Source organism: Hypanus sabinus, chromosome 16 (assembly GCF_030144855.1).
Source record: "Hypanus sabinus isolate sHypSab1 chromosome 16, sHypSab1.hap1, whole genome shotgun sequence".
Lineage (NCBI taxonomy): Eukaryota > Metazoa > Chordata > Chondrichthyes > Myliobatiformes > Dasyatidae > Hypanus > Hypanus sabinus.
In genome coordinates, this window is record NC_082721.1 from 6,775,657 (window position 1) to 6,802,116 (window position 26,460).

At 40.5% G+C, this 26,460-nt stretch overlaps 1 protein-coding gene across 13 annotated transcripts in view; it reads right to left on the reverse strand.

Annotated features, from left to right (window-relative positions):
• LOC132405974 (transcription factor 12-like) overlaps positions 1-24,143 on the reverse strand; it is a 174,376-nt gene extending 150,233 nt beyond the window's left edge. For 2 of the 13 annotated variants that reach the window (XM_059991055.1, XM_059991050.1), the window contains exons 1-3: positions 23,942-24,141; positions 23,030-23,121; positions 22,433-22,505 (exon numbers count right to left, since the gene is read on the reverse strand). In XM_059991055.1, the coding sequence (XP_059847038.1) occupies positions 22,433-22,505; positions 23,030-23,101 (145 nt within the window). In that variant the 5' untranslated portion in view covers positions 23,102-23,121; positions 23,942-24,141. The other 11 variants (XM_059991056.1, XM_059991049.1, XM_059991048.1 and 8 more) reach the window with 8 other exon arrangements.
• Positions 24,144-26,460: the final 2,317 nt, after the last annotated feature.

Sequence of the window (26,460 nt, forward strand, 5' to 3'; positions counted from 1 at the left end):
CAACTACGACCTTGTACATTTAAGCAACAGTAAATGAAACAAAAACAGAAGGTGACACGTATATTAGAGGCTTTTGCGAACAACTAAATTTCAGAGCAGAAGGATATCTACCCATTATCGTCAGTCAGGCTGAAGCATTCCCAGGGCATGCGAGTTACTAAAATTATAATCCATCTAAAGCAAACTATCTTTTCAATTCTCTCAGCATCCAAAAAAGTCTGTAATGAAAAGTAAACTCTGCATACCATTTCAAGATTCAAGATCATTTATTCTCATTCTTCAGTCGATGAGTGTAAAGGAGAACAAAATGATTGTAACTCTAGATCTGATGCAGTATAAACACAATAAGCATAAAGAACAAAAAAAATATATAAATGCATATGGAAGCCCTTGGTTGGCTGGGGTCAACCGTGGACATCGCGTCCTAGCTGTACACAAGCCAGGGCAGTACAATATGGATAAGCTGTTGTCCATGCAGCAGGCTCGCTCTCTCCACACGTGATGAATCCAACGGAACAGCAGTGACCAATACAATTTAGCACCAATGGAATTGCAAGAGTTGCTAGTCAGCTTTGAACTTGACACAGGACTGCTGGGATTTTCCCCTTGGGGTTTATTCCCAAAGCCTTCCCCATGAGTGAGAATAGCCACAGGGCAGCTGAGCTCCATCTGCTTGGAGCAACTTGTTTTAAAGTGTCAGTAACTGCAGAAGATTAGCTAATATACAATTGCAAGAAAAATAAATTGCGAACCATTTGCGATTACCTGGTTTTCTGCATTAATTACTCATAATGTAGTTTGATCTTCATCTGAATCACAATAATAGACAAACACAAACAGCGTAAACTAAAAAACACACCTACAATTGTACTTCTCGTCAATCCTGAGTACACCACTTAAGCAATCAAAGTCTAGGTTTTTTTTAAAAAAAAGTATGTGAACCTCTGGGATAATGCTTCTACAAAAGTCATTTGGAGTCAGGTGTTCCAATCAATGAGACGGGATTGGAGGTGTGGGCTGTAGAAGTGCTCTGCCCTTTAAACAGATTACTGACAGAGCCCGCTCTTCTTAAGATCTATTTATGTGCACCATACCTCAAGCAAAACAACTTTCAAAGAACCTTTAGAACTGTTGGGATGCATGAAGCTAGAAAAGGCTACAAAAGCATTTCTGAAGTCCTGACTGTTCATCAGTCCAGGATCTACAAATGAGGACTTCCAGTACTGTTGCTACTCTCCCTAGGAGTGGACATCCTGCAAAGATCACACCAAGAGCACAACATCCAGTGCTGAAGGAGGTGAAAAGGAACCGAAGGGTAACAGCAAAAGACCTACAGCAATCTCTGGAACTTGCTAACATCTCTGTTCATGGAAGGACACCACTGTTCTCCAAAAAAAAACACTAACACCAACATTGCTGCATGTCTCAAGTTTGCAAAAGACCATCTGGATGTTCCACAATTCTTGTGGGACAATGCTCTGATCAGACGGGACAAAAGTAGAACTTTTTAGCAGAAATGCACACCGCTATGTTTGGAGGAAAACAGGCACTGCACACCAACACCAAAACTTCATCACAACTGTGAAACATGGCGGAAGGAGCATCATGGTTTGGAGTTATTTTGCTGTCTCAGGGCCTGGACAGCTTGCAATCGTTGAGGAAACAATGAATTCAAAATTATATCAAGACAGTTTACAGGAGAATGTCAGGTCCATCACCTGAAACTTAATAGAAATTGGATGATATAACAAGACAATAATCCAGAACACAAAATTAAATCAACAATGGTTTAAGAACATCATTTGTGTTTTGGAATGGCCAAGTCAGAGTCAATTGAGATGCTATTCAATTGAAGAGGGCTGTTCATGCAAGGTATCCCAGAAATATTGATGAACTGAAGCAGATTCGTATGGAACAATGGTTTAAAATTTCGCTTCGCTGTTATGCAAGTCTGATCAGCAGCTACAGGAAATGGTCGGTGGAGCTTACTGCTGCAAAAAGAGGTTTTAACAGTTATTAAAAACAAAGGTTCACATACTTTTTCCAGCCTGGACTGTGAATGATTAAATAATGTGTTCAATAAAGACATGAAAGGTACAATTGTTTGTGTTGTTCGTTTTGGCAGATTGTCTATTATTGAGACTTAGATGAAGATCAGACCACATCTCATGAGTATTTAATGTAGAAAAACAAATAATTGCAAAGGGCTCACAAAGTTTTTCTTACAACTGTACATAGAGTACTAATGACTTTACACATACACACACCTGATAACGTCCGGTCTTTCAGCAAATTGCATTCACGGAGTTTTGCTGGTACAGACAGACTCCTAATATACCAGTAGTGGCAATCTCTAAGTAAATTTGTCATGTTCAATTAAGGCAAGCCCTGAAAGAATCTTTCTTTCTTGTGAAGTCAACAACTCTGAGGAAAACCCAACTTTTAATTTACTGGAAATTTTGAAATTCAAGTTTCTCGCTGGCCTGTAACACTTACATTTTTAATCACTACCTCTTTTCTAATGTGAGGGAACAAAGTGTTGATGTTCAGATCATATTTGGTGGAGTTCAGCCTCTGACACCACTGTAAATGAGTTCTGCTGACACTAAACTCCAACAGCAAGTACAACTCTTAACTAAACATATTACCAGATAAGTTAACACAAATGGTTTCTAAATATCTATTGCTGGTAAAGAAGTCAATGTTTCAGCTGGTCTTAAGTACAGTTAGATTGTTTTCTGTTTGTATCCTGGACCAGCAAACATAAGAACAGAGTTAGGCCTATCAGCTCAATGAGTTTGTTCCACCCTTCCATCATGGCTGATGGAACTCCACTCTCCTGCCTTTTCCCAGTAACCTTTTACACCCTTACTAATCGAGAGTGTATCAATGTCCACTTTAAATAAACTCAATGACTTGGCCTCCACAGCCATTTGAGGCAATGAAGTACAGATTCACCACTCTCTGGTAAAATTTCTCAACTCTGTTCTAAAGGAATGTCCCTCTATTGAGGCTGTGCTCTCTGGTCTTACACTCCCCCACTATAGGAAGCATCCTCTCCACATTCACTACTTAGGCCTTTCAACATTCAATAGTTTCAATGAGAACCCTACTCAATTCTTCTAAACAGCAGCAATTACAGGCACAGAGCCATAAAACACTCCTAATGGCAACCCTTTCATTGCAGATCACTCAGGTGTTTGAGAATGCCTTACTCCGACTGTGTCATTGAATTGGCAAGTCAAAAGGCAGAGACCACTGGGCTCTGTGTCCATGTCAGTTACTGTGGGCCAGATATTTAAACCCCACATTTCCTCTGCAAGTTATTTTCCTCTGAAACTGAAGCTCCTCAAGTTGAAGCCCAACATAATAGCAAGTTCCAGTTTTTCCCCAGTATGTGGCCTAGAAGTGCAAGTTGGAGTAGAACAGGTTTATCATCAGTAAAACACCACACCGCTTGTTACAAAATGCAACTCCAATACAAAAAATGAGAGACTTTGTTTTTACTTACTTTAAGCAAGGCATGCACTTATGACATTGTAGTGTTATGACAAATGCAATTCACTTATTTTACATACAACCCATAATGGATTATTTAAAAAAGAATGCTTAAGCAATATACTTAACATATTGCTGAAATATTAAATACACAACACTCCTCCCTGCTCAGCTATAAACTACCCAGGGATAAAGAGGTGCTGCTTTTGGCATTTTCCGGACATGTTGGCATCCCAGACAGTGCATAGCAAGCTACTTGATCTGATCGATCCCATCCTAGGCCACAAGCCAAAACTTCGAGACAACACTTTCACCTCACACAGCTTTGTCCATTGCCATTTCTTCCTGATCTGATTAAGGGATGGAGCACTGTTGCCAGGTTTGTCAGGAATCTGTTCTAGTACTGACAAATCCCAAAAAAGGACTCAAATGTGACATGTCCTTTGGCCTTAGGGCATCCACCATGAACATCTTCAGCACACTTGTGAATGGATGGTGTGACCACAGCAAGTTTAAAGAATTTACACTTCCTGCATTGTGCTGAGTCCATAATTTCTCATCTTTGTTAAAATGTCTAGATTTGAGACTACCCATGTCAGCCTTACTGGTAACAATAAGGCTACTGAGCACCTGATCCATAGCTTTCTGCCACGGTGCAGCTGCTACTCCAAAAATAAGCCTATTAAGGCAATAAAGCCCTTTGAGTGTTTATGCTGAGAAATACCCTGGACTCTTCTTCCATCTTTATCTATAAGTAGGACTCATCTAATCCCACTCTACTGAAATGTTTTCCTCCAGAAAGGTTTGTAAAGATATACTCTATCTTGGGCAGAGGGTAATGATCTACTTTCAGTACTGGGTTGAAGACCTTAAAGATCACCAGAGATCCTGGCAGACTCATTCTTCTTAGCTACTGGGACCACAGGCTCCAATCAATATTAGAAAGAATTCCTTTAGCCTCTATGTGATCTAGCTCACTGGCTACCTTATCATGGATGATATAAAGAACCAGAGAGACTTTGCAAATCTTGGGTGCAGCATTTTCATTTAACTCTACTCTACCCCTGATATGTGTAAGTTTTCCAATGCCATCCTTGAATACTGCTGTGGCATTATCCAGTACCTTTCTTGATTTGCTCTCAGATGACTCTCTTCCTGGGGATGTGGCATGCAATGCATGGATGGATCTCCAAGTTGTAGACGTCTCAGCCAATCATGCCCCCACAATGCCAGCCCTCTTGTTTTTTTTTACCACTTAAAACCCCAAAGTGGCTTCTTGGTTGTTGTATTTCACTATTACAAATGTTATTCCCACAGGAATTACGTTTCTTCACTTTAGTATCTGGGAAATGCCATTCAAACCCAATTTGTGGAATGACTGAAAAGGCCGAGCCAGTACCCAATTCCAATTTAATTAATTTGCCACTCACTTCTGGTGTAAGCCATACTGTTTGTCAGTTTACACATTGTAAATCTCAAGGCTTTGAATGCTTACTTGCAAGATTACACAAACTGAACAATCTCTAAATGCATCATTAAGCCCATTAGCGAACTGACAATGCTCTATCTCGTCAATTCAACCACACTAACTGAAATGGACTCCTCTTGATTTCACTTATGAAAACTAAACATTTAGCAATTAACAATGGTTTTGGTTCCAAATTTTCCCACATCACTTTCACAATATCAGCAAAGCTCATGTTAGCTGGTTTGGTTGGAGCATTTAAACTTCTACATAAAATGTTTGACTTTAAACCCAATGGACTCAAAACTGGTACTTGCTTCTCATTCGCTATTTATTTGCTTCAAAATACTGCCCATCTATTCAGTATAAAAATTCCAGTCATCTCTTGTGTAGTCGAACATGATGTATCGAGAGCATCTAGAGCAGCTGCATCACTGCCTGGTTCGGGAGCTGCAGCATCTCAGATCGCAAGACTCTGCAGCAGATAGTGAGGTCAGCTGAGAAGATCATTGGGGCCTCTCTTCTGGCCATTACAAACATTTACACCACACGCTGCACCCACAAAGCTAACAGCATTGTGAAGGATCCCACACACCCCTTATACAAACTCTTCTCCCTCCTGCCATCTGGCAAAAGGTATCGAACCATTCAGGCTTTCACGACCAGACTGTGCAACAGTTTCTTTCCCCAAGCCATCAGACTCCTTAATACTCAGAGTCTAGACTGACATCTATATCATTTATTATTATATTTAAATTTGTCCTCTACTGTGCCTAATGTCTTGTTTATTATTTATTTATTAATTATTGTACTGCCCTGTACTGTTTTGTACACTTTATGTAGTCCTGTGCAGGTCTATAGTCTAGTGTAGTTTTTGTGTTTTGTTTCATGTAACACCATGGTCCTGGAGGAACACTTTCGTTTTTTTACTGTGTACTGTACTAGCAGTTTATGGTTGAAATGACAAAAAAAAGCGACTTGACTTGGCGTCTATCTTTACGATGCATCCTGCCATTTGTATTTTTTCTAAAATATAAATGGCAGGATTTTTTCCACTGTTTATGAACTTGTGCATTCTTCCATTTTTGACCATTTTTAAAAAAAAAGTTGACATCCTCTGTCCGTTCCCAAGAAGCATGTATTACACTTTTTCCTGCAACCTCACTGAGCCTCCCTTTTCAATCTTGAGTGCCTTGCTGTACCTTTTTTAAAAACTCAAGCATCTTGCTGTAATTCAACAAGTTAGGTAGACATCTTGGGTTCATTTAGCACTTCCTTGTCACCACTGTTGTGTTTTGTAACTCCAATGCACAAAAACTAACTGAAAGGGAACATAGAGCCAGGAATGCAAGTCTAACTTTGCTTTCACTTATTACTTATTTACTAAGCGAGGCACACATATGACATGGCAGCATCATGACATATGCAATTCACTTATTTTTACATATAACACTGAATTATTCAAATGAAGAATGCTTAATCAAACAATATATTTACAACACAACTCAAATACTGCTGAAATGTTAAATACACAACACTCCTCCCTGCTTAGCTACACACTCCAACTCAATATAGAATGCATCTCAACTATCAAATTCCTTCCTCCCCCACACACACAAATGACGGAAATTAAACAACATTGTATTCCTTAATTAACAAGCTGCTCAATTCAAATTAACAGCACAGACATCTTCCCACATCAGTAGGTTTACAACCCTCTTCAATTTTTAAACAGTAAAATACAGAATGAGGCAGCAATACTAGAGGATAACTACCATATTCACCTCAAAGGCTGGAATGCATGACCAATTCAGTGATCACACAACCCCTAGGATGGGTAATCATGGAGGAAGTGATAGGGGAAGCTAACTCCAATAGAATTTACGTTCCATAAAGTGAATTTCATCAGAGAACGTGACATCAGTGTTGATCTGGAACCTATTTGTCAATGCCATCCACTGGAGAGTGCAAGGATGTCTACAGTGGCCACACCAGGTGCCAAAGAGGACCAAGCCTTGATCAACTTCACCACACTGACCTCTAGAACGTCAAGACCAGAAGACACTGGAGTAAGAAAAAATATCAAAGGGCTCTATGGGAAAAAAAAGTACCAGTTACACAACTTCCACATACCACAAAGCATCAGGGGTGCCTGGACTACACTGAGCTACCAGAGTTCACCAACACTGCCTTAAACTGAACATGAAAAATATGCTTTTAAAAACCAAAGAAAGAAAGAAGAGTCTGAACTCAGTGTAATTCGAGGACAAGAGATGAAGTGGCAAGCTGATAACCACAATATGCACACTATCAAGCCCTTAACCAACTCCAATACCTAAAGGACCCTCCCTGCTAAGGGCTGCTTATCAAGGACACACAGGCTGGAAGCAGTTGATGCAAGCAGCATTTTGTAAAAAGAACTCAATGGAGAAACTACCCAAGCCCCGCCAACAAAACACTACATAAATCAGCCTCACTGCCCAATAGCAGACTGGAAAAAGCTCTGCGCTAGCTGACAATCACCAGTTCAGCATCCCTGAAGTTCCAAAAACTTACTATAGACATGAATTCACGACTGCATCTGGAAAGCAAAGAATCTGCTAGGATTTTAGATGCCACATTATGGCCGCCTTCAAGAAAACAAAATGTTGGTTTCCCAAATTGTTCAATGCAATTTCCCTCCAGATTCTGTTCAGCCCACTAAGTTCCCCCAATACAGTGGATTCCAGTTAATTGGAACACATCAGGGCCAGCCTATTTTGGCCAAATTAAGCAGCTGCCCCAATTAGCTGAAGTTTATGAAAATAGTTAAAGGTATAAAAGAAACAAACTAACATTTAACTGAGTAACAAATTCTGTATTAAATGAAATACAGAATTAGACTACTACAGTATTGTAAAACAATATTAGTTCTTAAACATCGACAGAGCAATTCATCCAGTGCATGCTGCTGTGATTGACTGTAAATAAAACAAAATCAGCAGACACTGAGTGTAAATAATATAATGCCTTTTGACGATTGCACCCTCTAAACCTTTACTTTCATTGTAACATTCAAGAAGATTTCACTACTTCAAGTTCAACAAGTTCCTAACGAAGTAGTGAAATTGTTTCATTCTCATTCCCGGAGGTCTCCAGCATCTCTAAAGCCTGAATGCTTGAAGACACAATGAGCAAAACAGTTCTGAACTGACACAAAAAAAATCACACACAAAAGTTACACTGCTTAAAAACTGTTCACTCTAAGCATGATGTAATGTCAAACATCAAAATAATATGCACTCGACTGATGCTAGTTAGAAACTGTTCGACAACAGTCTCCTATCCAATTAAGTGTCACAGTATCCAAAATAGATGAAAGGAAAGCTGGCTATTTTCTTGATTAGTTTTTGCTTTAAAAAAAAAATTGTCCCAATAAGCAGCTGCCCTGATTAACTGATTGACCAATGAACCAGAATCCACTGTATCTTGTTTGTTCCTCCAGATTCCAGTGTCAGGATGAATAAGATGCAGTTGTCTCCACACTTTGTAATGGAGAAAGTATTCAATGACCCCCCCTTCTCCCATATCGTATGTACTCACTTTTCAAGGACTCTTCATCTCATGTTCTCGATATTTATCTTTTTATTCTTATTATTGTGCTTTTTTTGTTTCCTTGTATTTACTGCGAATGTCCACAAGAAAACAAATCTCAGGGTTGTATACGTTGACATATGTACTTTGATAATAAATTTGCTTTCAACATCAAGCAGACCTCAGTCTGAGTGGGAACATGCAGATGAAGCGCACAAAATCCACGCACTTACAAGTTGAGCTCCAGATCACAAACAGAACAGTACAGCACAAGAACAGGCCCCCTCGGCCTACAATGTTGTGCCGAACCAATTAAATGAAACTTAACTAAATGCAAGGACCTTGTCATAGTCAAAAACCAAAGTCAACACGCAACTTACCACAGCCACACAATACTGCTTCTCTCCCCCAACCTTTACAAACATGCTGTGAGAAAACATGGGCCATTTCTCATAAGCAAAAGAAGCAGATCAAACCAAAGAAAATTACTAATGACCCTCACAAATTTCTACAGTTGTACTCTGGTAAGCATTCTAACTGGTTGCATCACCGACTGGTTTGGAGGGACCTCGGCACAAGATCAGAAAAAGCTGCACAAAGTTGCAAACTCAACCAGATTCTTCAAAAGGTGATGCCTCCGAAAGGCTACACCCATCATTAAGAATTCTTATGACCCAGGACATGCCCTCTCCATCAAGGTGGAGGTACAGAAGCCTGAAGACACACACTTAGTGTTTTAGGAACAGCTTCTTCCCCTCTGCCATCAAATTTCTGAACAAAATGGACCAACCCAAGAACACAATCTCACTTTTTTTTGCTCTTTTTGCACTAATTATATACATTTCTAACTGTAATTTATGGTTTTTATGCTGCTGCAAAACAAATTAATGACACGTTAGTGATAATAAATCTGATTCTGATTTTTCCTTCCTGATTTCACATTGTTCTAAAAGGAATGGAAGGTAATAGAATCATTGAGTGAACATACCAGAAAAGTTTGTTTGATAATCTTTTAAATGGGTCAAAGTTTGAATTGAGGTGTTACAAGTGATTAAGTGAGATAAAATTGAAACTATTGGTCTATTTTTGTCTCAGGCCTGCCTATTTTGTGCACAGGAAGTCACCAGGGAGTGCCTGGTGTTATCCCCAAAACTTCACCTGGGGAAACTTTCTTGCCAGGGAGACCATTATCGACGAACGAGAACAAAACAGATCATACAAAAGCAATTCACAAAATAGTCCGTGGTTTCTGCATAAAGAATAGCACACAACAACCTCCCCCCCCACCCCCCCACCAAGTCTTCAACAACATTCAACTTGGAACTGCTATATTGGTTTCTTTCAACACCATAGATCACAGAAACAAGCACATCAATTCAAAAAAAGTTTGTTTACTTAATTTTATTCAGAAGTTAAGAAACTGTTCAATACCACCGATACAAGAGTGGATCAAACAGGTTTAGAAAATCCTCAACCACATTTGCACAGAGTGGTGGTTTTAGAACTTAGAAACATCTACAAGCACATCAAAGAAAGGCACAAGGAAAACACAAGATGTCAAGCCAACACAAAGGTTAAAAGCAACCATAAGTCTGATGGAAGAGACACTTAAGGGATAAGAGAGACATAAAAATGTGGAGAGAAACAAAAGATGCTGAAAGTTGGAGAAAAGATTAAAAAATAAACTGCTCAAACTCAGATCAGGAGCATCTACTAAGAGAAATGGAAAGTCTAGTTGCGGGCTGAGACCTTTCATCAACTTTGCTTTTCATTGTTCTAATAGCATTCTTTGTAAAAAAAAATTATATATAATTTATATTTGTGTTGTGAGTGCTGCTCATGTCACATGTGCTGCTGCAATTTTTTTAACAGAACTGTATAATTCAAGCTGTGAATGCTGCTTATATGTTGTGCACTGTTCTAATCTTTTCTTGTTAAAAATGTATAATTTACCACATATTGGTCTTGTGAATACTGCCTATACAATGTGTGATGTTCTAATTGTTTTTTTGTAAAAATTACATATGTGTTGTGAATGACTTATACATGCTGAATGCTGTTCAGAGGGGAGATGGCCATTAGAGGTTGAGCATAGAAATGTGAATGTTCTAGAGTGTGGCTGCTGACAAGATAAATGAAGAGGCCCAGCCCATTACAGGAAAAAGTCTCACCACCATTAAGCATATCTACTTAGGAACACTACCACAAGAAAGCAACATACATCATCAGGGACCCCCCACCATCTAGGCCATTCTCCCCTCTCACTACTGTCATGGGGAAATAGTTACAGGAGCCTGGTATAGGTATAGGTCCCACAACACCAGGTTCAGGAACAATTATTACCCTCAACCATAAGGCCCCTGAACCAGCGTGGAAAACATCACTCACCTCACCTTTCACAAATTATGTACTCACTTTCAAGAACTTTACAACTAATGTTCTTAGTATTAATTACTTATTTTTATTATTGTTAGTTTTTTTATTTGCAGTTTATCTTTTGATCACCGGTTGTTGGTCTGTATGTAGATTTTCGTTGACTAGCATATTTCTTGTTCGAGTGTGAATGCCTGCAAGAAAATTAATCAAAGGTTCGCATATGGTGACATATATGTACTTTGATAATATACCTTGAACTACTTTAAAAGCAAAAGCAAGGCATTTGTACTTTGAAGTTTTAAGATGTGCAAGTATTGACTGTACACATTCACATTTTCCATGAGATCAAACATAGGAACAGAATAAGGCCATCGAGTCTGCTTTGCCATTCCATCAAGGCTGATTTATTATCCTTCTCGAACCCAATCTCCTGCTTTCTCCCCATAACGTTTGATACCCTGACTGATCAAAAAACTTAGCAACCTCTGCTCTATATATAATCAATATCTTGGCATCCACAGCCATCTGTGACAATAAATGCCAAAAGATTCACCACCCTCTGGCTAAAGAAATTCCCCCTCATCTCTGTTCTAAATGGATGCCCTAATGTTCTGAGGCTACCCTGTTCTAGACTCACCCACTATAAGAAACATCTTTTCCATATCCACTATATAGGCCTTTCAGTATTTGATGTTTCAATCAGATGTCCCCTCGTCCTCCTTAACTTCAGCGAGTACAGGCCCAGAGCCATCAAACACTCGTTTTAACCCTTCCATTCCCAGAAACATTCCTTACCTACAGCAGCTCCTCACACTGAAACCCAAGTTTTAGAGGTGTTCCCCAATGCCTTAAACCTTAGACTACAGTGACAATGCTTTGTCTTAATTGCATGAATGGCTCAAAAAAGATTGACGTCCAAAGTGTCAAAAATCACTGAATCTGCTTTGACTTTTAATAACCAAGGATGATGTGGTTCAATATTAAACCTAACTTCAACACAGCAAATTAAAGGTAAAATCACTGTTCTGACCGTCCTCAGTGGCTGGCACGGCTGCAGCTGGAATATTGCCTTCAGACTTTGATCACCCTGCTATAAGAAAAATACCATTAAACTAAAAAGAGTGTAGAAGAAATCTACGAACATGTTGCCAGGACTCAAAGAACTGAGTTATGGAGAGAGGTTGAGCAGGTTGGGACTTTTTTTCCCCTCCCTAGTGGACTGCAAGGGAATGATGGGCAACTTTATGGATGAGGGGCATAGATGGTGCGCATTCACCACCTTCCCCCCCACCCCAGGATTCAGAAATTAACTAGAGGGCACAGATTTATGGTGAGAGGGGAGAGATTTAACAGAAAACCCAAGGTGCAATCTTTTCACCCAGAAAGCGGTCTGTCCACAGAATGACTGTCAGGATGAGGCTGGGACAGATAAATTAACATTTAAAAATATTCTTAGATAGGTGCAATTCCAAAGATGTATGGTTTAATAGGTTAATTGGTCACGAGGGTAATGGGATGACTCATGCTCATTGGCATCATGTGGTATCTAAATGAAAATAAACATGGATTGGAAAAGGGAATGGGTCAAATACGGGCAAATGGGACTAGCTTAGATAGGAATAGTGATTGGCATGAGCCAGATTGGCTAAAGGGCCTGTTTCTGTGATGTACGACTAGAAAAATTACACCAAAAGGACCTCTGCATCAACTGAACAGGGGAATTTATTAGTAATCCTGAATATCTTAACTATGTGGTAATACACAAAGTGATTCATTTACATTTTATAAAATAAATTTCTCATCACAGGGGTGGGATTGCACAATTTATACATGAGCAGTGACTACCATAAACACAGCTCAATTCTCATTAAAAGTACTAAGTTTTAAAACAACATGCCTGTACATTGAACTAAGTCACCATTAAAATCATATTACACAGGAACTGTATTTTGCCATCATTCAACTTTATGGGTTCTGATCACTTTCACTTGTTTGGTTTCAGAGCTCACCAGAACCCCTTGGGGTATGCATGCCTTTAACCTGCAGTATTACAGGAAGAGGGGTCTATCAAGGATCAAACCATGCTCTCCTCTCACTGCTGTCATCAGTATCCTCCTGTCCCACACCACCAGGAACAGTTACTATCCTTTAAATATCAAGACTCCTGAACCAGCATGGATAACTTCACTCACAATACTGAACTGATAATACAACTTGCAATCTCACTTTCAAAGACTTTTTAATGTTTTCATTATTTATTTACATTTGCACAGTTGTCTTTTGCACATTATTAATTTCAGTTTTTGTGCTATGAATGCCTGCAAGAAAATTAATCTTAATAGTAGTATATAGTGATTATTTTATATATATAATATTTTTTCTGCATATCACAAGTGTTGGTTATGTGACAACTGACAGCAGGCATACAATCTCAGAAGAGTATTGATAATGGCTGGGGTCACTCGTCTTATAAAGGCACTGCCCAGAAGGCAATGGTAAACCACTTCTGTCGAAAAATTTGCCAAGATTGGCGACGTCATACAACATGGCACATAATGATAATGTACTCTGCTAACTTTTAACTTTGAATATTATTTGTGCCTCTGACATTCATGAATCACATCAAAAGACATCCTCAGTCACACAATCTGTAGATGATTTTGGAAAATTAATATTGAGATTGAGATTAAAAGCACACAGGAACAGGTGATTATTTCAAAGCATCTTGCAACACTACTTAAAAGTATTACTCAATATTAGAGCAGTTTGCACTTTTGCTATTAAGATCACTTTCAGGAGCCAAAACCATCAAGATATTGGTAAGAAAATACAGTATACTTAAATACTGAAAACTTGTGAAAATTGGAATAGAGAAAGAAAATTTCACTTGGTGTATATTTCATGGTTATGACAAAGTTCAGGAAGCTCACAACCACCACAAAAAATGTTTTAAAACTCTGTGGCACTCATTCTAAAATTCAATCTTCTCATCACATGATGAGTCTTTGTAAAAGCTCGTCTGCATGTGCAATGATGTGCTGAAAAGTCCACAACAATAGAGGACATGAATTCTTGGACAATTAGCACATGACTTGCTATACTTAAGGAATGTCATATTATAACTAACAATCATACACTATCAGTAAGTTTTCTTAAATTGTATTCTGCTCCTTAACCTTGTCAACCTTGAATTCTTCACATTTTAGTTTCCTGTCAAGTGAAAATTTAAATTTCGAAACTACAAAAGAAAATGCACACAAACTCAATCTTGTGTGTCAGTCATTTTGGGAATAATATGCCTCAATCAAAAATTATTACAAGCACACACAAAGGTCATAAGGAAAGATCATTACTGTATCAAGAGGCCACAAAGGAACTACTGCCCCAAGCAGTTTAAAGTTCAATGAATTCTGTGTCTCAACATCTGAAAGGCTCTTTGATGCCTGGTCAATGACTATTCAAAACTTTACATTAATCTGAAACATTTTCAAAGGGAACTCTATGCTTAACTCTACCTTTCACTTACAGCTACTTTTACACCACACAGCATTCCTCAGCACAGAACAGGCCCTTGTGGCCTATTGAGCCATACCACTTCGCCATCCACCAGCTCAAACTCTCAGGTCTTCTGCTGATCTCTTAAATTTAAACCCCCCCCCCCCCCCCCCCAAAAGGGCAGGTCAATTTTTTTTTTTATGAACTACGCTCCTAAACTGTGTAATTTAATACCCAAAACTATGAGATGCAGACTCAGTTGTCACTTTAAAATACCAGCTCAAAACTTATTTGTGTAATCTTGCTTTAAACTAACATCTTTGTCTTTTATTATCATGTTTGTTTTTGTTTTATTTTGAATACTTGTACTTTTATCCCATTGCAAACCACTTCAAACTACAGTACTATGCAGCAGAGTGTGTAAATCTGGCAGAAGCAAAGGATGATGGGAGTGGCGAGGGGTGTGGGACAGATGGCTAAGGAGTGCCAAGGGCAGTGGATGGTGAGGGTGCAGACTAGGTCATTTGATTCCAAATAGTTAGTTTATTGATCATTACAGAATGTCTCTCTGGCGCTTACCATTGCCTCTCCTCTCCCTTTCTCTTTTTCATGATTCCCCTCTGCCTGCCCCCTTCCCACTCTCACGCCACAATAGAAACCCATATCAGAATCAGGTTTATCACTCACATGTAATGAAATTTTTTTTTTGCAGCAGCAGCACAATGCAATACATACAACTACTACAGTACTGTGCAAAAGTCTTAGGCACACAAGTATAGCTAGGGTGCTTAAGACTTTTGCACAGTACTGAATATCTGTATGAAAGGTGCTGTTCAAAGTTATTATACAATACTCCAAGGTGCGACACAAGAACATTATCAGACAAAGTTCAGCAAGTCACAATAGAGAGGAAATGAAATGCAGCTACTGTAAAGCTGCGAAAGAAAGGGGAATACGTTTCTGGAGAGAATATTAGACTAACTAAAAGAATGGGCAACAGCTAACCCAGTCACCATCAAAAACAAATCAAGGCAGTGTACAGATGTCTTAACAGACACGGCAGAGCAGCAGTCAGTGTGATGGTATTACAGCTCAGAGCATCACTGGCACCACCTGCAAACAGTTTGCATGTCCTTCCTGTGAATGCATGGGTTTCCACTTGGTGCTTTGGTTTCCTCCTATATTCCAAAGATGTAACGGGTACAGGTCAGTTGGTCATTGTAAATGATGGGTTGCTGGGCAGTGGGGCTCATTGGGCACTGCATCTAAAAGAGCAAGTTCTTGGAGGTAGAATATATTACAAATATAGGGAAAAGAAAGACCAGTCTACTGTGGGCTTTGAAACACTTTGCTTGACATGGAACTAAAAGCATAGGGGTGGTAGAGAAAGTACACTTGGATGTGGATGCCAAATAAACTCAGGTATTTATAGGGATGAAATTTAGGAAGATTAACATTGCAAGTAGAACAAGGCAGAAATCAGTTGATAACAGTACAGTACATAACAGCCCAAACATTTTGGTTTTAAAATCTGTACAAACACAATTTATATGTTAACTGTGGCCACATTACCATTCACACAGAATGAGACAATGACACAGCTACCACGTACAATACAAGAATTGGCAGCAGTCATTTCTGAACAGAAGCATGATCATTCTTTTAAAAACAGTTGCCTATTTTACAAACGGATGCGGAGGAAAGCATTTCCCTGATTTGGTGCCTATACATCTCAGAGTTTGAACTCTCATGCCACGTTTAAAAAATGATGCCTTAACAAGCTCTGAAGTGGAAAACTGTTGAAAGCCACCAAATTGTACGCAATGTCCAACACTTACACAACCTTAATGTTGCAGCCGGAGATTGATTACAATACTAACAGAAAGGTGTAATGGCACCAGGAAGAGTACAGAGGGCTGCTATAATGATTTCATCATAAATACCGTATGCTCCAAAAACTGGATCAAATTATCACCTGTGCTTAGGGCACAGGAGACCCATCACCTTTGGTGTCACCCAGAGCACTTCAATTGGCCCATTTTCCATTCCTTAAGGGCAATCTCTCATTTTACACAATCAGGCAAGCTCAACAACACCCTACTTTCTAATGAAGCTGAAGAGAGCTGGACTATGTACATCTATACTCATCATTCTACAGATGCACAGTCGAGAGCATTTTAACATGATGCATCACTGCACAGTAAGGAAATTACACTACAGCGGACAGGAAGGCTCGTCAATGGGTAGTCAAAAATGTCCAATGCATCTCTGGCTCCAGCCTACCCGCCATCAACTGCATTGTGCCTTGAAAAAGTATTCTGCCCCCATAACTATATACTCATTTTACTGTCACATTTTCTATATTTCAAATATATTGAAGTAGGAATTTTTGAACTAATCTACAAAACATTGCACATCATGTCACATTGAAAAACAATTCCAAACCTTCTGAACAATTTACCAAAAAAGCCGCAATTGTGAAGCTGATAAGGTGTGAGTGAGTGAATGAGTGTGTGTGTGTTTCTGTGTATATCTTACTAACTCACCCAATTTGTGGACATACCCTCTCTGTAAGGTCCAACAATATGGTAGATTTTCAACAGACCAAACCAAATGAAGACAAAAGAACATGCAAAACAAGTTACAGAAATTATAACAGAGAAGAACAAATCTAGGGAAGGGTACGAGACCATCTCAAAGACACTGAACATACCTTGGAGCACAGTGCAGTTCATCATGATAAAGTAGAAAAAAACATGAAACTCCAGTCACACTGCCTAGGTCAGGACACCCCTCTTAACTTAGTTGCTGAAGAGAGAGTACTGTGATGCCAACAGTAACCAAGTTGCAGAAGTCAGTGGCTACAACTGGAGATGAAGTTTGTGGTTCCACAAATTCCAAAACCTTGCACAGAGGCATGGGACATGGACAGCACTTTGTTACAACAATTTGTAACCATCATTGCAAAAGACAAGAGGTTCTGCAGATGCTGTAAATTCAGAGTAACAAATTCAAAATGCAGGAAGAACTCAGCAGATTAGGCAAAAGACACAACTGTTTCCTTAAAAAAATTCCAGATCAGTAACAGAGCTTAATTTCCACAGCTGCCACAGTGAGATTTGAACTGTGGTCTTTAGAATGTTAGCCCATGCTTCTGGGCTACTAAGCTAGTAATGTGACTACTAGAATTCTACTCCTGAAAGGGAATTATATATTCAAGTACTTTAAAAAGTACTTGGATATATAGTTGAAAAATGAGGTGCAAGGCCCTGGTGAACACAGTCCCATTCCCTCTCTTATTTCCCTGTACCCCTATAAATTCTCTCTCACAGGTCCATCAACTCCCTTTCGTATATATTGTCATAACATTTATAGAGCACTTTTCATTTAGATGATGCAGTTCTAAATGCTGTACAATAGGATGAAATGCAAACATGAAAATAAAAGACCAAAAGATTTAGTTAAAAGATTAAATAAATAGGCTTAGAGCTGGCGGTTGAAAGTGTTAATGGAGTCTGCATCCCCTATAGTTTTAGGTACTGAATTCCACAGTTGAGTGTAGTTCAAAAGCTGACCTACCAATTATCTTTTGAGGAAGATTGTTTAAATTTAAGAGATCAGCAGAGACCCGAGAGCTTGAGCAGGATTATAAAATGAAAATGATTCTGTGAAGTAGTCCAGTCCCAGACCTTTAAGAGATTAAAAAAAAATTAAATTCTAAAAGATACATGGAGCCAATGCAGAGTAGCTGGGACAGGAGGGATGCGTTCCCCCATCCTGGTTTTGGTTAAAATCTAGCAGTAGCATACTGAATGAGTTGGAGTTTGTCAACAGATTGCTTAAGGAGGCCATTAAAAAGGTGATTCTAGTAGCCAACTATTTTACCAGCTCAAATTAGATTCTGCAGATGCTTGAAATCTTGAACATCACAGACAAAACTTAGTAGGTCAGGAAGCTTCTATGGAGAGGAATAAACTGTCAACATTTCAGGCTAAGAGCTTTCATCGGGATCTCTATGTGCTGGTCAAGATTTCCAGCAACTTATTTGTTAGATATACAAACCTAAAGAGCCACTCACCTAATTACTGGACAATTTTACAATGACCCAACCTACTAACCAATAGGTTTGTTTGGACTGTGGGAGGAAACCCGAGCACCCAGCGGAAACCCATACAACCATGGGATGAACGTACAAACTCCTTACAGACGGCGTCAGGAAATGAACTCTGACAGCCCAAGCTGTAATATTGTCAGGCTAACTGCCATGCTACTGTGGCACTCACCTGCAGAATCTGTGTTTACACCTAGTACTCAAAGGTGCAATTAAGTTTTTCAGGAAATACAAGAATCACATTCTTTTATCGTAAATTTTCTGCACTTCTACAATCTCACCAACCAGATAAATGCTGCCAAAATTCTCACCCTACAAAAAGCTTCATGGCACAGCCAACTTAAAATTTACAAACCATGTTATAACAAAACAACAGATGCTGTGCAGGAACCTCAAGGCTGTAATTCAATCTCTGGATTCAACAGGCTTTTATAAACTCAAGCTTTTTTACTTTGGTTCAAGATATCAGCCCAAAACTGATTGAATTACATCTCTGAATTGCTCGCCTCAACATCCCTTTTGTACACAAAGTGCAGTTTGTTTCTCCAACCCCACCCCCTGCCTCTCTTGCTGAGGGGAAGAGGGAGGGAGGAAAAAGAGAGAGAAAGAAAAAGAATGAAGCCATTCAATACAATCTAGGACAATTTTTCATTCTATTTGCATTTTCTTGCAAGAATTATCAATTTATGTTTAATGTAGTTGGATAAAGTGAAAGTCAAGTTTATTTGCCACATGCTCACACCTGCACAGGTGCACTGAAAAATCCCTTTGCAAAAGTGGTCAGCTCAATGTTATTACAGCATTGGGCATCAGAGCTCAATGCCGGCTTCCATTGCAAACTGTAAATTCCTTCCCATGTATGCACAGGTTTCCTCCCACAGTCCAGGGTGGAGCTTAGGGAAGATGGCACCCAATGGTGATACCTTTATTTGTATCTTCGGAAACAGCTCTATTTCTACCTTTGATATGTCTTTTTTCCCCTTTCAAGGTTCTTTTGAAGACCCCGACCTGGAGTTCCATGCTGACTTTGGTTCTTTGTGGAAATGGGACTGACTCTCAGGGTCTTACGATCGGCCATTTGCCACTTTTTGATATCCCAGGGATGCAGCCTGGAAGACAAGCACACCTTCAGGGTGCTGAACTTTCGTGGCTCCAGAGATGGGCTGGTTTTGCTGCTGCCAACTGATGCATCGTGGGAGAACATGGAAAAATGGAAGCAACGAGCCTGCTACTGACTATGTGCCCAGAGACCTGAGGTTTTTGGGCACAGGGCTCATAAAAAGTGACACACCAGACTTTTAACACCATAAATCAGTGAGTTGTTAAGTCTTCCCTTTCGCTGTAAAACAGGGAGAGAGAGAGAGAGAGAGCCTGTGGTATGTCGAATTACCGGGTGAACAAGTAGTCTTTGAGGTACTACAAGTCTGTGTCTTTATTGATGCTTTCCTACAGACTTGAGTGCTCGGTAGGGAGTTCCAATGCTTTTTTGCGGGGGGGAGGGGGAATTGGGGTTCTAACAGTTAACTGTCATTCATTCTTTGGAATCATGTGTTTTCATGGGTGTGCGCACAGAAGAAGAATTTCAGGATGTATTCATTTCTCTGACATTAAATGTACTTACCGAAAATGTACCAGTTATAGATTAATTGGTCATCGTAAATTGTCCTGTGATTAGGCTAGTATTAGATAGGTGGGTAACAAGGAACACCAGTGGGCAGGCTGAAAGGACCTGCTCCATGTTGTGACTCTAAATAAATAAATAAAACTGACTAGCAGCAACGTCACAGGCACATTACATCGGATATGGAGACAAAATAAACATCAATTGTACTTTTTATTAAAAACAGGAAAACTCAATTAGAACAAAAAAAATACAAAGTCCATTGTAATGCTAAGTGGTCATAGTGTGGTTATTATTGCAGTAGTGAATAGAGCTGTGCAGGCTGGTTCAAGAACAGAATGGTTGAAGCGAGGTAGCTGTTCTTGAACATGGTGATGTGGGACTTCAGGATTCTGTAGCTCCTGCCTGATGGTAGTTATGAGAAGATGGTATGGCCCGAATGGTGGGGATTTCTGATGATAGAAATTGTCTGTGATGCTGTTGCAAGTCTTTCATTGCACCTGTACATTTGAGTATATGACAATGATCTCAACTGAGTTTCAATAAATAAATATTTATTAACGCTTATATTTAGGAACAGTTTAGCCTTTTAGAAAATTCACTGCTACTCTGCATTGCTCAAAGGCTCCAGGAAGAAATTTTTAATTCAAGTCATAGAGCACTACATCACAGAAACCGTGGAGAACATTTTAACTGGTTGCATCACCATCTGGTACGGAGGGGCTACTTAGGATTGGAACAAAAAACACTGCAGAAAGTTGCAAACTCAGCCAGCCTCCCCAGCATTGAGGACAACTTCAACAAGCAATGCCTCAAAAAAAACATCCATCTTTAAAGACCCCCATCACCAAGGACATGCCCTCTTCTCATTGCTACTATCGAGGTACAGAACCCAAAGGCACAATTAACGATTCAAGAATAGTTTCTTCCCCACTGCCTATCAGATTTGTGAATGGACACTGAACCCAGGTACATGCCTCTATTTTTCATTTTTTGTTTTTTGCACTATGTATATATTTTTACACGTCTACATGCACATTATTTACACAAAATGTGGTTGAATTTTTTATTTTTCTTATTAAATATGACACAAAGATTCTTATTGCAATTTACTGCTGCAACACATACCAGTGATGTTAAAACTGGTTCTGCCCTTCTGCCTATCTTTTCCCTGTCACTGTTATTCAGCATTGACCAGCACCTGGGAAGAAGAATATTATTATTCTTTCCCCCATTCTCACTCCCAACCACCCTGGAGACTGCCAAATGCCTGCAAATCCACAGGTGACCTATGACAGAGCTCAATAATCACTGCTGCAGAAAAACAAAAAAGTTACATAACTGCAATCATCCAAGCATAAAATGAAACAACTACTCACATTTCAGCTATACATTTTCCCTCACTTGAAGGTATTTCACATTGTACTTTCTGGTTTAAAAATGCAGACACCCTCCATCCTGACATTGCTGTAATATGGAGATCCCAAAGGAGTTAAATACAGACTTGCCAACTAAAGGAGGCTTATCAATACTCAAGTTGGCTTTTAGTTCACGACTAAGCAACGAAACTAGAAAGTGTTTCACCATGTGGAGTTTCTTCATCTGATTCACTTGGTCTCGGAGATCGAAAAAGGTTACAAGGCACCGATCTCAAATGTTACCCAAGCAAGATATTACTACAGTGCAACCAACCATTCATATGGAAATTAATCTACCCGCATTAGAACAGTGATAATGAAATACTGATGTCAGGACACAATGCATTATGTTCAAAACAAACTTGGAAGGCTTTTCTAGCAGGAACACACACACACACAGTGAATCACTGGACAAGATGCCCACAGCTAAGCAAAAAAAAAGCAGTTTTCACCAGAAGAGCAGATGTTTTGACTGCTACTTGAAGCACAAGACAATATAGAAGTTAAAAAAAATCTGTTGATGTTGGATTTTATCCAAGTAGATGGCAAAATTATCAGGGAAAAAAACAATTCCTATGATTATCTTTTTTTTGTTAGTCAAGCCATCGCTTTTTTATTAGTCAGTAAATTCCCCTCAGGCATATTTCCGAGATACCTTACACCATTCCACATTCCCCACTGATGTTTCAACTGTGAATAACTATACTATTGTTTTTTCTAAATTTTAAAGACCTAATACGGATTCAGTCCTTTCAATCCACAACCTTTCTACCAATTCAAACTAGATTCTAAGGCTGAAAAGAATAAATTTTACCCAAAGACCATTCACTGACATAGTTATACCGCCCATTTTATAAAAGATTAGCGCACAGTACCTGTCCCTCCAAACTGGTTGCTTCCTAACGTGGTTGGTCGATTTTTTCCATTAGAAGCAGGCGGGGAAAACATCTGAAAAAAAAAGTGTCACTTAAATAAAGGATTTTGCAACAGGGCGTCTCAACATTTTTCCAAAAATCTGTCTCATCAACAACATCACAGCTTAAAAAAAGTATTTTTTTTTCGCTAATCAAATTCATTAAATCCACAACCAGTCACGCAATTTCACACTAGTTCCACAGCGCAAGTCTAGGAACTCGTTTCAAAGTGCACCCACTCGCGCTCCGCGTAATTAATCGGCGCTACCATCTTGCAACAGATTCTTAGGATTAAGTACAGTTAAAAACAAAATAAATTGGTAAAACAAAAGATCGCCTACAGTACTGAGTCCCTGACAGTATCAGCGTCGCTTGATAATGGCATTCCAGAAACAGTTCACATCCAACTGGCTTCACGCTTAAAATTCAAATACCAGCCTCTTGCAATGGTGGTAATCGCAAATCAAACGACTGACTATTGCACAATTACGTTAAAGAGTCGATACCGCAAGAAAATATATCGGTCATAAATACATGATACACCGCCATAATTCTTACCGCACTGAAATCCAGCAAGTCGCTAAGCTCTTTGTCCGTCCCTATGGCTGCCATTCGCTGCTGTGGATTCATTTTGACAAATTAAAACACCCCTAAACAAAGGTTAAAAAAAGAAAAGGAAAAGAAAACCTTACTACCCTTGACCACACCGTGATGTTAATCACGAGATTCAAAACCGCCTTGTCTTCAAGTTAAAGGAAAGAGAATTTGCCATTTAAAAAACACAGAAAATGCAAATATGAACAAGTAGTGCAAGAACAGATCACTTTTCTCAGTCACCAGAAGTTAACATTGCTGATGGATTGGGACAAAGTAACAAAGGGCAGCCAACTTTGACTTGGGCGTTAAAGTAAAAAGTTTGGGGGGGCAGTGCTCAGCCCCCTCACAGATTGAAAATGGGGGCATTAATTCAAACCCCCAGCCACCCGATTCCCAGTTACATTTGTGCATGTGCGCCCCTCGCTCCAGAGTAGCCGCAACAACTTCAGACATTAAAAAAAAGCAGCAGTAGTTAACCTCGGGGGAAAAAGCACTTTTCTGGCCCTTGGAGATACCGACCGACACAACCCCTCCCACCCTCTAGATCAACCCGCCCGGGGGGGCTGTACTTTTCCCATCTGCCCGTACCCGAGGTCCCTCATACAACTTTCTACTCCGTAACAATAAAAGTCCATGCCGTGTGTTTACCTCCTCGGCGAGCATCCGAAAAGCCAACATTAAATGAAAGGGAAGCGGGGTTTCTGCGCCCTCCCGGGGTATAGTTACCACCCCCTCCCCAACCGCCGGCCCGCCCGCCCTATGCCGGCACTCGGATCCTCCCTTTGCAAACTTTAAGGACTATCTGAGGTGAAAGGCCCCCCGAACTGCGGCTACACTGCAAGCAGAGGCATCCCCAGCGGCCGACATATTTACCCTCTTCAAACATGATCACATTGTGAGGCGGGGGAGGTATCCCTGCGCCAACATCCGGGGGCTCAGTCCCGGCCAGCAGAAACAAAAAAAACCCGGCCCGCTGCCGGCGGCCAACCGCGCTCCTCGACAACGGCTGCCGAACAAAAAAAACCCGCTGCGGCGGCCGGCGTGCGAGAAGCGGGCGGAGGGGCGCTTTCCTCCCCGGGGACAATATATTCCGCGTAAGCGGACAGCCGGCTGCTCGAGTGTTGTGGGTTTACCACCCCTCCCCTCCCCCTTCCACCTTTGAGTGACAGGCGGTGCGCCCGAGCGGCCAATCAGAAGGGCGGGACCGCCCATTGTAGTGACGCGCTTGCATCCAATCGGCCGGCGTCCGGGTCGCTGATTGGCCGGGGGGGGTTGGCCCAGGGGCCTCGCGCGCCCGCCCTCGTGGCGGCGTCCGTGTCCGTGTCCGTGGCGCGGCTGTCGGGCGGTGGGAAGCCCGTCCGCGGGAGTTGGGAGTGAGGCGAGGCGAGGGAGTGGAGTGGAGTGGAGTGGAGTGGGTGTGAGGGCGGGTGGAGTGATAGCCCATTTTATTTCCGCGCCGTGCTTTGAGTGCGGCAACGTTAAACACCGCGGCCATTGATCGCGGCGTTCACGGTGGCCAAGTCCCGAGCGCAAAGCTGGGCGTCCCGACCGTCCCAGCCCGAAACGCCGGCAATGTTGCGTTGATGTTTGGCAGGAAAAGGAAACGGAGCTCGTTGGAGCAGGACTTTGGAATGGCGGTGATGTCATCGTTTAGCTGGAGCGCCTCCAAGTCTTCTCCAATGTCCTGCTCACTGACGAATCAGGCGCTGCGGCGTTCCGAGTGCGGGCCGAACTAAATTGTGAATTAATTTTTTTGTGTGTATGTGTTCTGCGCGTATAAAGCCTCAAGGTCTCCAGACGTTAGCAGATCAGACATCCCCTTCTCTAAAACAGCGTGACAGGATCACTCAGGGCGAGAAGAATCATCTTCACGTACACACACACACACACTTGTAATTTTTAATGGTTCGAAACTTAGTTGGTCTTCTCATTCGGCTTATGTGCCGTGTATTTTACACAACACCCACGTTCCAGATACGCAAAAAGTAAATATCACAAGCAAACACGCCATTTAGCGTGCGGCATTCTGAACATCGGCATTGGAGGCTAATCGGAAATCTTCGAATTTCCCGCAGCACTAGCTGCTAAAGTCTTGTGTAAGTTAGACTGGTATAACAGGATAACCACATAATTTTGCCCACAATTTAGTGGTCACGTTTCATTTAAAACGAAACATTTCCAAAGTGCGAAAACACGGTACCAATAAATAACAGTAAATAAATATTTTAGATTCGGTGAACGAATCGCAAGTGATGTTTAAATGTTATTTGTTGATGGTTATGAATATTAAGATAAAAGTTAAAAGGCAAAGCGTTTTTTTACAGAGGGGGTTCTAAAATTAGACTATGAAAGCTATCACAAAGGAAGTAATTGAATAACAGAAAGAGCTAAAATCCAGTCTTAGAACATCAAAAGATGCCATAATAAGCAAATTAGAGAGATTGGACAGCTGAAGTGATGGTTTAGAGGTCAAGGTTGCAACGTTTAATGTGTTGACTGTAGATAGATGTGTTCTCTTGGCTCAGCCACAGCTCCCAGTCAACCAAAGGTCAATCCCTCCCTTAAGATGAGAAGCCTGATATCCCAGTGATACACTGAATTGGGTGTTGCTTGGTCAAACAGGCCGATTTTAAATATTAAATTCCCTTGACACTTTTTAAGGGAGTGAGTACACTCAGTGACCATTTTATTAGGTACCTCCTGTACCAAATAAAGTGGCTACTGCCTGTATGCTTGTGGTCTTTTCATGCTGCAGCCCATCCACCCCATGGATCAATGTGTTGTATGTTCAGAGATGCTCTTCTGCGCACCACTGTTGTAATGCATGGTTATTTGAGTTACTGTTGCCTTCCTGTCAGCTTGAACTGGCCTGGCCATTCTCCTCTCTCATTAACAAGGCATTTTTGCCCACTGATCTGCTGCTCATTGGATTTTTTTTTTGATTTTTGCACCATTCTCTGTAAACTCTAGAGACTATTGTGCATGAAAATTCCAGGAGATCAGCAGCTTTTGAGATACCCAAACCACCCATCTGGCACCACCAATCATTCCACAGTTAAAGTCACTTAGATTCACATGTCCATACATCGCGATGGAGTCATAACACAAAGAGTTTTACTGTCCCACACTGTGGGATGGACATAAGATTTAAGTAAATGAATTCTCAATTCTTTTCCCCCATTCTGATGTTTGGCCTGTACAACAACTGCACCTCCTGACCATATCTGCATGCTTTTATGCATTGAGTTACAGCCAAATGATTGGCTGACTAGATATTTGCATTAATGAACAGATTGTACCCATTAAAGTGACCACTGAGTGTACACCTCCACTGCCAAGGAACTGACAGATAACAAGCCGTCAGACATTTTATTCAAGGACTTGGAATATTG